Below are 11,166 nucleotides of genomic sequence, written 5' to 3' on the forward strand. Positions count from 1 at the left end.
TCACAGCTGCAATACCTTGCATTTGTCTGTATTGAAACCCATCCTATTATCATCTGCCCACCTCTGTAACCTGTCCAGATCTACTTGTAGCCTGTCCCTCTCTTCTAATGTGCTCACTTCTCCCCACAACTTAGTGTCATCTGCGAACTTGAACAAGGTGCTTTTCACTCTCTTGTCCAAATCGCCGATGAAGATATTGAACAGTGTGGGCCTGAGGACTGAGCCCTGGGGAACCCCACTGCCCACATCCCTCCAGGTCGAAAATGACCTGTCCTCCACCACTCTCTGGGTGTGACCCTCCAGCCAGTTTGTGACTCATCTGACTGTGTAAGCGTTGACACCACAGTCACCTAATTTTTTAATAAGGATGGGGTGAGAGACAGTGTTGAAAGCCTTCCTAAAGTCCAGAAAGACTACATCCACCCCAACACCTGCATCCAAGGCTTTTGTGACGTTGTCACAGAAGGCAACCAGGTTGGTCTGACAGGACCTGCCCCTAATGAACCCATGTTGATTGCCCCTAAACACAATTTCCCCCGCTGGTCTCTTGCATATGTGCTCCTGGATAATTTTCTCGAAGAGCTTCCCTGGGACCGAGGTAAGACTAACTGGCCTATAGTTTCCTGGGTCCTCTTTCCTCCCCCTTTTTGAAAATGAGGACCACATTGGCCCTTTTCCAGTCCTCTGGCACCTCACCAGAGCCCCATGAATGCTCGTAAAGCTGTGCCAGGGGTCCCACAATGACCTCTGCCAATTCCCTCAGCACTCTGGGATGGAGTTCGTCAGGACCTACTGATTTGAACACGTCTAATCCCTCCAGAAGTTCCCTAACTAGGTCCTTACTGACCCTGGGCCGGGCTGCACCTCCGCTGGGTCTGTCTGGATTCCCGGTGGGGGGGGATGTCCCTGTCCCTGCTGAGAAAAATGGAAGCAAAGAATCTGTTAAAGAGATTAGCTTTGTCATCTGGTGCTACCACCAGATTACCAAGCATGTCCTGCAGAGGCCCCACGTTACTTGGTGCCTTCTTTCTACCCCCTATGTATTTAAAAAAGGACTTTTTGTTATCTTTGATCTGGGTTGCTAGTCCCAGTCCCACCTCTGCCTTAGCCTGCCTAACAGCCTTCCTACAATCTCAAACAATGGAGGTATAATCCTCCTTGGTGATGGCCCCTCCCTTCCATTGGGTGTATGCCTCCTTTTTGGCTTTGGGCCGTTCCTGGATGCTTTTGGTAAGCCATGGGGGCTTTTGAGCTCTCTTGCCCCTTTTGATCCGTGTGGGGATTGTCACCCTTTGGGCTTGGAGGATCGTCTCCTTAAGGAACGACCACTCTTCTTGGACTCCCAACTCCCCTCCTCTCCGGGACCTCAGTGCCTCCCTGACTAGTCTCCTTACCTCATTGAAATCTGCCCTCCTGAAGTCTAGGGCTGCTGCCTTGCTGCAGGCCTTTGTCACCCTGTGCTGGATGGTGAATTCCAGTAGGTGATGATCACTATCACCCAGGCAGTCAAGCACCTGCAGTCCCCTCACCAGGTTGTTGCCTGTGGCCAGGACCAGCTCCAACAAGGCATTTCCCCTGGTGGGACTGTGCACCTCTTGGATTAGATGGAGATCCTGTAACTTGACTAGGAACCTACGTGAGTGGTCAGACCTGGCTGACTGCTCTTCCCAGCAGATGTCCAGATAGTTTAGGTCACCCATGATGACCACGTCCCTTGACTTAACTGCCTCCGCGAGCTGACCTGAGAATTTCCGGTCCAGCTCTTCCCCCTGGTTGGGTAGCCTGTAGTAGACCCCCGCTGTTAGGTGTGTTTCCCCCCGACCCTCTTGAATTCTGACCCAGAGCACCTCAGTCTGCCCTACCTCAGACTCAGTGGTGTTTGCTGAGGATGCATATTGCTCTGACGCAGAGCGCCACACACCGTCCTTTCCTCCCCGTTCTATCCTGCCTATACTGCCTATAGCCCTTGAAGTTTACCACCCAGTCATGCATTAGATCCCACCAAGTTTCAGTGAGCCCCACTATGTCTGGGTTTGTGTTAGCTAGCAGGAGGGCAAGTTCCTTCTGCTTGTTCCTCACACTATGAGCATTAGTAGAGAGCTGTTTAAGGCCTCCTGAGGGTGTATACGCCTCTCCCACAATCTCAGGACTATCCGGGCCCCTGTCTCTTACCTGGGTATTTCTTGTGCTCGTCGCCTGTCTAGGCTGGGCTGTTCTTGTGGGTGTCACTTGGTTTGGTGTTCCATGGGTCCCTCGGCCCTCTTCCTTCCCCTCCTCCGATGAGCCTAGTTTAAAGCCCACTGGAGGGATCAGCCAACCTGAAAGAGAACACATGCTTACCTTTGGGAGAGAGGTGAAGCCCATCCCACTCAAGCATGTCTCTTGTTCTGAAGTATGGGTCGTGGTCCAGAAAAGCGAAGCCCGCCGCAAGACACCATTCCCAAAGCCGCAAGCTGACATCCCAGATGCAGGTCTCATGGCATATTCCACATCCACTCGCTGGAAGGACCGATGAGAAGACCACCTGTGCCCTTATCTCCTTGAGCTTGCTTCCCAGAGCTTGGTAGTCCTTCATCAGGCAATCTGGACTGCTCCTGGCCACATCATTAGTGCCCACATGGATTAGGACCATGGGGTAGTAATCAGTGGGCCGGATGAGGGCCAGGATCATCTCCATCATGTTCTGAATCTGTGCTTCGGGCAGACAGTAGACCTCGCGTGTCATGGAATCCTGGTGACAAATGGGACCCTCTGTTCCTCTCAGGATGGAGTCTCCTATGATGAGTACCCGGCGTCTCTTATTCTGGGTCAACTTACCTCTTTTACCTCTTCCTTTGGTGCATGGCCCTGCAGGGAAAGGAAATACTCATCAATTTCATGCTTTGCTTCTCTGATCCCCCTCAGCCTGCTCCTCCTGGCCCTAAGATGGGTGCTTGTGGGACAGGTGTTGGAGCCCCCATTCCCGGCCTCCCCCATCCCCGTGGGCTCTGGGGGAGGCCTCAGAGAAGCCCCAGGTGGGTGGCGCCCCTGGGCAGGGGCCCTAGCAGCACTCTGCATCCATGCCATTTTTAAAAATTTATTTTGAGGCAGGGGTGTTGGTTTTTTTGGTGCGGTGCCTTCGCCTTACCCTTGCCAAAGTCTTCCTCCTGTCTTCTGCTTGCCCGCCTGCACTAACACTGGCGCAAACACTGCCACGCCCTTACCGAGCGCGTGGCTCCCTGCCAGCTCAACTAAAAGAAATCTGGGGGGCTTCCCCTCTGGATCCACCTCAGCTGTGCTGGCTCCTCTCCCCACTTACCTTAGGGGGATCAGCTGCTGCTGCCCCTGCTGCCTTCGTTCAGGTAAGGGGGCATACGTGCAAGTGGAGCCCCATGTGTGCCTAGTCAGCCCCTGTCCTTGCTGCCTTCAGCCCTGTCCTTGCTGCCTTCCGTATAGAATATCCCCGTTTGGGAGGAGTACAAGACAAGCCTATCTAGTCAGTCTATTTCTTGTAGATTGACTAGATCTGTATCTCAGCATCCCATGGCATGGTGGGGACTCACCGAGCCCCCTAGGCTTCTTACACCCTATATCCCAACATGGTGTCATTCCAAACCCTGCTGGAACTATCACAAAGAAGATAGGGCAACGATGCTCAAAAGAATCAGCTGCACATCTTTATCTCATTGATGTTTATGCCCAGCACGCTCAATTTACAAATCACATAAACGTTTGAGTGCCAGTGCTGCAAACTTCATGTAGGATTTGCTGAATAAGCTGAATTTTTTTCTGCTGCTTGTGTTAAGGGGAAGTACTGAAGGCTAGCAATTCAAGAAAGGAGCTGGCAGGCAGACCTGGGTTCTGTTCTGATTTTGCTGCTGTTTCTTTATCACAGGGCAGGGTAATTATTTCTGCTGGCAGGCCACTTAATGATTTTTGGTGAGCTGCTGAGAGCTGCACACACAAAATCTTTTAGGAGATATCATTTTACCAAATTATAGATTAAAAAAAGGAATCATATACTAAAAATCAAACATATACTATAACATATTTTAATCTTATTAAAAAAAATTGTCCTAATTTATGTTTTTTTGAGTAGCATATATAGAGGTGATTGCATAATAGCTCAAAATAAAGTCTTAGTCTTGTATATTGTGTGTTTGGGGGTTGGGGGTTATGTGTGGGTGGGTTGGTGTGGAGGTGGGTATGTGTGCAGGGAGGCTGCCTATGTGCTAGGTCCCAGGAGCTGGGTGGGGGTATGATGAAGTGCATGGGCAGGGGGTGCATAAAGCAGAGCTCAACTGGGAGGTGCAGTGCAGGTGTGATCAGCCCCACATACTCCTGCCCTGGCCTGCAGCTGCCAGGCAGCACTCTGTGTGGGTCAAGCCCTACCCTGCTCCCATCCTGAGCAGCCTGCACCATGCTTCTACCGACACCTGCCCCTACCCTGTGTTTGACGGCTCTAGCCCCAGACTGCAGGGCTCCAGCTCTAGCTCCCGGCCGCCTTCCATCCATTCAGCCACCCACTGGTGGCTGCTCATCACTGTGGGTGGCTGAGTGAGTGGAAAGCGGCTTGGAGCTAGAGCTGGAGCCTTGTGCGTGGGGCAGGAGCTGCCTGGCTGGGCAAGTGGTGTGCTGCTTCCACATGCTACCTGCTGCCTGGAGGACTTCCACTGCTGCATGGGGCTCATCCGGCAGCTCGTCTGGGATGGCATGGGGTGGTGGGGCGTGTGCCCCTTGATCTGAGTGGGGTGGGTTGCAACTGTGGGCTGGGGACCACACTGTGTTGCACTCAGGGCAGGCAGCAGCAGCACTGGGAGGGCGCTATGGAGTTGAGGGGGGCCTACGGCAAAATTTGGGGTGGTTGCAGGCACCCTCACATAGCTCCCCTCCCAGTGCTGAACAACATGGCCCCAGCCTTCCCTGCATAAATCCAGTGACACATGTCCCCCGTGTCCTGCTGGATGAGTGGTGGGAGCAGTGGCGGGAGCCACGCCCCCCCAGACAAGTTGCAGCTCCATCTCACCCCCACCCCACCCCAGCTGGGCAGCGCCTACCCCAACCCCACTCCCTCCATCACTGCAGGGGGCTTTGATCTGCCCCCTCCCATGTCCCTTCACTCCCCTTTCACCACAACAGACTTACCAGCCGTCCACAGCTGTATCGGAAATTGGATTGTATCAGCTGATATGCCTCCTTAAAAATCAGCTATCAGAATCGGCCCCCAAAATCTCTATCGGTGCACCTCTACTCAGAGCAATCCTGCTCTGAAAAGAAGTTAACATGCTCATTTTGTAACATCTTATCCCTATGACTAAGTCACAGAAAGCACAGAGCAGAAAAAGGATCTTTTTGCATGAACTGTTTTTCAGGGACTTGTGCAGTGTGGCGTAAGATCAAGCCTAGGTACCAACGGTCTTGTTAAGCACCTAACATGTGGAATAGGATCTGGCCCTTAAGCTTTGTGTGCCTGTTTTCTCACTTGGAGGCAACGTTGTGAGTGCTAGGGTATTGTGATTGTTTTGGAAGCTATTGGGCTTAGATGGACAGTGCTATGGGAATGCTAGGGCTGGCTATATATTTCTCCTCCATGAGGAGATAAATCCTTCAAGGAGAGCTCAGCTAACAAAGGGGCTGGAACTACACAGGGAAGAACAGAATTCAGTCACTCTCCTGTAACTGTGATGGTGCTACAGGCTTATAGCATCTATGTTTGCTAACCCTACTTGTACCTAAATGCAGCTATGTGGTTTGATGGGGGAAAGGAGCCAGATAACAGTGCTTGTCCTTCTGATTACAGATGATGAGGATGTGTTCCTGTGTGGAAAGTGTAAGAAGCAGTTCAATTCACTGCCAGCATTCATGACTCACAAGAGGGAGCAGTGCCAAGGAAATACTCCCTCATTGGCTACGGTCTCTTTGGCCACCAACAGTGTGTACACGCCATCTATCACATCGGTGCAGCCAGCTCAGAGTGCCAATCGACAGGTAGTTATGCTGGGCACCAGGAGCCTCTGTGCCACAGACTCTTGAGGGCGAGGGAAACTCAGAATGAATGCTGTGTCTGGTTACACTAGGTTTGAAGTCTCCCATTGGGATGTCTAGTTTGACCCTCCCCACCTTGTTTTTCACCTTCTGGCATCCTTTTGCAAAGTCCAGATAATCTCTTTACTATGAGGTTTCATTCAGAACAAATGCCTCCACACTTTTTAGTAAAGAGTTAAAAATGGGTTTGAAGTTACATTCTTGTTATGGTAATACTAATTCTAGCTTTGAGTGCAAGTTTCATGGCCCTACCAGGCTTGCCAGTTCCTGTAAAACTGGCTGCTGATTCTTCCAAATGTAGGGTTGGGCTTATCTTTGAGCTGTGTGTTGGTTCATGCACCAAATGGAAGACTGCTGGATTTGGCATCCATATCCCTGGATCCTCCCAGTTTCTTCAGCTCCGTGGCTTTACAGCATGGTGTGACAGGAATGTAGAGAAGGTCTTCTCTAGAATAAACCTCTCCTCCCCAAACATGGAACTGAATCCATATAGTATTCCTGCCTTTGTGCCCACGTTTCCCTTTACACACACAACCTATTTCATGGTCCTAAAAGCTATCAAGAAGATACACTTCAGCAATTATGAAAATTTTGTGGATTTTTAATCTGGTACTGATGAAAGGTACTGTTAGCTCTGGAGGTTACATCCAGTTTCCACAGTTAATCAACTTATCTGCCTCTCTGAATTCTCCACTTCTGTGACTTGTAAGAGCATTTGGTACATAACAGCTAAAGGTGATGGGATTGTCTTAAATCAGGGGTGGGCAAAATATGGCCTGTGGGCCAGATCTGGCCCACCTACAGATTTGATCCAGCTTGTGGGTGGATGGCAGCCAACTGATTGGATCTGGTCTACGGGCAGCTGGCAGCTCCACCTGCTGCACAGTGCCAGGCAGGTAGGCAGGACTGCTTCAGCCCAGCAGCATTAGCCTTGACACAGTGGCATCAGCTGTGGACCTGGGTAGGGCTTCCACCACAGTGGGCAATGGCATTAGCTGTGGATGCTGCCAGCAGATTCAGGAACCTAGATGCAGACCCTGCTGGTGGTGTCCACAGCTAATGCTGCTGTCCTCCTGCACAATGGAAGCTGCTGCCTGGAACCCTGACCTGGAACCTGCCAGCAGTGTCAGCTGTGGGTGGGCAGCAGTGTCAGCTGTAGACACTGGTGGCAAATTCTGGAACCTGCTGACTGTGTCCACAGGTGATGATGTCACTACCTGTCTGCCCACTGCAGCAGAAGTCCCCATCTCGGTCCACAGCTGAGTGTCAGGGGTCCTGGCAAACTTTACCTTTGGCTGAGTTTTGGAGGGAGGGAGAGAGAAAGAAAGAAAGAGGAGAGAGAGAGAGAGAGAAGAAAAGAGAGAGAGAGGGGGAGATGGATGTGGCCCTTGACAAGTCCCCAAAACTTACTAAATGGCCCTCCAGCTGAAATAATTTCTCACCCCATCTTAATCAATCTTCAGCACAGGTCACCCTTAATAGCCAACATGGTTTGAGTTGTCAGCAAAAGCGATCTCCATATTCCATCTCCACTCCCCTGAGCACTTAGTTTTCCTAGGACAAGGTGGGTTCCTTGGTTTCCTCAGGAACTTCAATATAGTTATCTTTTTGTTGTTGGTTCTCTCAGTCAGATGATGGCAGGATAGAGCCAAAAGCAAAAATTCAATCAGTAAATTAAACCAATAAATCTTTCTCATGGCCATCAATAGAGCAGAGTTTCCCATAGCAAGTGGCCAGTGGTTCAGTAAAGAGCATGTCTCCATTTTTATTAGCATTTCAGAGGTTATAATCTCTCTTAATAATTTTGAGCCCTAACACATTTTTCCTTCTTTCAGCAAATTTCCACATATATCACAGTTCCCCCATCTCCTCTGATCCAAACACTAGTGCAAGGAAATATCTTAGTCAGTGATGAGGTACTGATGTCAGCCATGTCTGCTTTTACATCCCTGGACCAACCAATGCCCACAGTGCAGTCCTCTGTACAGGTAAGGAGATGCATCTTTCAGATGGGCTAATTTCATAGGTAGGCACCACCTGAATAACAAAACAGACCCTGAGAGCACTGTCTGCAAGCTTAGATGTCTGCCTTGATGCCGAAGCATGGATACCTTTGCAAACCCAACAGCAGGGGTTGGATCAGGGAAACAATCATGATGCCTCTTGTAGTAGATTATGCAGCTTGCCGTAATATATTCTTTGCTGCTTTTTGTCCTTATGTGCTATGCCCAACAGTGAAATAATATTGATAAAATATAATCATTGGGTTTCATGGTCATTGCTTAGTTTGATTGATGGGACTCCTCTCTCAGAACTGTTGCTTCAACTGCAAACTTGTTTTAGCATTACTGCACTGGCTACAGCCTTCACATCCTAAAAGTTGTCTCTGTAAGCAGAAGAGCTTGAAACTTAAGATATGAAATGAAACTTTGTCTTCTCTAGAACTTTCACCAGCACAGCAGAGTACCAGCTTACTGAGTGGTTTTAAAACAGATTGACCTGATCTCTGCTCAGCATCAATGTGTGATCATTACTCCCTTAATACCATCAATACTCTGTGGTTAGCAAGCTGCTTGCATTTGATTGGAAAAGTGAGTTTTTCCAAGAAGTTGCTTTGCCTGAATGTGGGATCTTGAGTTATGAGTAGAACATGTTTGAGGATGCTATACCTCCAGCTTGTTGTTGTTGGATCCAGGCTACGTTTTCAGTGCCTTCTCTGACTATTTCTTCTTGTTCTGTTTTTAGAGCAGTTTGAGTATGCACACTGGAGCTGGATATCTTTCCCAGCCGCCCCCGCCTCCTCCACCTCCACCTCCTCCCCCACCGCAGCCACCTCCGCCTACCCCTCAGACCCTGGGAGCACCAGGACAGCCAAGTACTGGTGGCACTGGGGTAGTAGAGGTGTACAGCACGTCTGCCCCTATGGCAGGAAATGGCACAGTGGAGATACAGACTCTGGGAATGCAACCCTATCCACCCATAGAGGTAAAACTGTGACACAGGCCTTGCACTGCTGGCATTACCATCAGGGACATGCGTCAGGTGCTTCTTTAGTCTTCTATCCAGCCAACAAGTGTGGGATGGTTAAAGTTTCTATAAGCCTATTTTGTGAGCTAAGGAGAGGATGCTACTCATAAGTCACCTGAATTAGAAATACAATTTATCATAGACATTAGAGCCAGGGAAAGATATATTATGCTGTCTTATAATCAATGATTATTTCCTCTGTGGGAAAGGAATGTTCAGAATGACGTTGACAAGATGAAGGGAATTCAAAGGACAAGAAAAATAATTAAGGGGTTGGAAGGTATGATTTATGAGGAGAAATTAGAAGAGCTGAACATGTGTATTTTGCTATATTAAGGGGGAATAGCCTGCATATGACTACAAATGCTGGAAAAGAGGCCAAACCGGGATGAAAGATGTATTGCTTAGTAGAATAGTGCAAAAGAGTAGCAGTAGGTATAATGGGCCAAAGTTGTGCCTTGTGCAGCGGTTTAATCACTCTTTGGTTAGGCAGATTACTGGACCAGAACATTGATCTGCTTGGGCAATCATAAGAAAGTAGAACTGGACTGGACTCACAAGGTTATGTAGTTCAGCTCCCTGCTCAAAGCAGAATCATTCTTGACTAAGTTATTCCAGCCAAGTGACTCTCCAACCTGTTCTTGAAAATTTCCAGGAATGGAGATTCCAGAACTTCCCATTTTGGTCTCTTTAGGTATCTTGTTCCAATACTTTAGCAAAACACTTTATTAGAAAACCAGTAGTCTGACAGCCTCTCTTATAAGCTTTTATTTGTGTTATATCAAAGAGGCAGGTGGAGGTTTATCACTTCTCACTGAACTTGTAAGCATATTTTGTACTGGTAACTGCACTATTTCAGGTTCCAAGCCAGTGTGTGGAAAGTGCAGTGTATCCATCTCCACCAGTGTACAGCCCTGGGAAGCAGGGATTCAAATGCAAAAGCACCAACACTGCTGCTCCTTTGACCAATGCAGGTGGGGGAAATGTGGCAAGTTTTGATTCCACCTCAGCTTCCAAAAGTAGGCGTTCCAAAACTGAGAGTGGGCTGCAGGAAGGTAAGTCTCTGTATGTTGAACCACCTTCCAGACACTAGATACCTACATCTTCATTGTCTTGCACTTGTAGGTTGCAAACTTCTCACATTTTGTTAGCAAATATACACCTTGAAATGCTACAGAAAATGTACTATACTCAGACCAGAGTTATAGATAGCTGTTTGAAATGTGGAATCTTTGGGCATTTTTACATGTTTAAGCACTGGGTGCTTTGAAAAGTGCTGTGATACTTGGAATTGTATAAGGGGTGAAATGTGCATCAGTGCAAAGAAAATGTGATTGAGTGATTTTCTGATAACCTGAAAGGAGTATGTGCATATTACTGGATGTGGCTGACCTTGCTGGGTTGGGGAAAGGCCAAAGGCAGGATACTCCTACTTGCTAATCCCAATCTGCTGCTTACAGTCAAGAAGGCCTTGAAAAACCTACTGATATTTGGCTATTACACATTATAGCAAATGGAAATAGGCCCGTGGTTTCTGCATGGGAGTCTGTTTAATCTATGCGCTGGTTGTTCTCTCCCCCTTATTCTGTGGTTATACATTTAGCTTACACTTGAAATATGTCATTATCTCTGTGAGCATCTGCCTCTGAGCTGGCCAGTGAGATCCCAGTGTGCCCTGTATTTTTGTCCTGACTGTAAAGGGAAGTCAAGGCCCTATAGAACACAGTAGCTGGGGACTGCTCAACTTGTGCTAGCTGCCCAGAGTGCACTTTTTCTCTTTCAGGGAAACCTAAATCCCCCAAACTGAAATGCACTTACTGTGACAAGGCCTTCACCAAGAACTTTGACTTGCAGCAGCACATCAGGAGGTAATGGTCTTGTAACACAGGCTCAGTGGGAGTGGCTTGCTTGCCTGTCAGTTTGCTGCAGGCAATATACAGAAGCAGGGGGGGAGAGTGAAAAGCTCTGTATCAACAGATGCATGCACTGCACACCCCAGCTTTGCCTCAGTGCTAGTTGGGGGCTGGCAACACTCCCACCCCTTGAACAGGGGGAAAAAGCCCAGGACTGCAGGCAGGCTGGGGGTTTACTCCCCTCCCTAATCAGAGCCCTGCT

General features: G+C 48.8%; 1 protein-coding gene across 2 annotated transcripts in view; it reads left to right on the forward strand.

Moving 5' to 3' along the window:
• Positions 1-11,166, forward strand: part of ZNF341 (zinc finger protein 341) — a 49,623-nt gene that overhangs the window by 16,150 nt on the left and 22,307 nt on the right. For both annotated transcript variants that reach the window (XM_019539717.1, XM_019539718.1), the window contains exons 3-7: positions 5,780-5,967; positions 7,860-8,012; positions 8,770-9,009; positions 9,911-10,106; positions 10,835-10,919. In XM_019539717.1, the coding sequence (XP_019395262.1) occupies positions 5,780-5,967; positions 7,860-8,012; positions 8,770-9,009; positions 9,911-10,106; positions 10,835-10,919 (862 nt within the window). The remainder of the gene's footprint in view (positions 1-5,779; positions 5,968-7,859; positions 8,013-8,769; positions 9,010-9,910; positions 10,107-10,834; positions 10,920-11,166) is intronic.

Source organism: Crocodylus porosus, unplaced genomic scaffold, assembly GCF_001723895.1.
Source record: "Crocodylus porosus isolate Cpor-Errol unplaced genomic scaffold, CroPor_comp1, whole genome shotgun sequence".
Taxonomy (NCBI): domain Eukaryota; kingdom Metazoa; phylum Chordata; order Crocodylia; family Crocodylidae; genus Crocodylus; species Crocodylus porosus.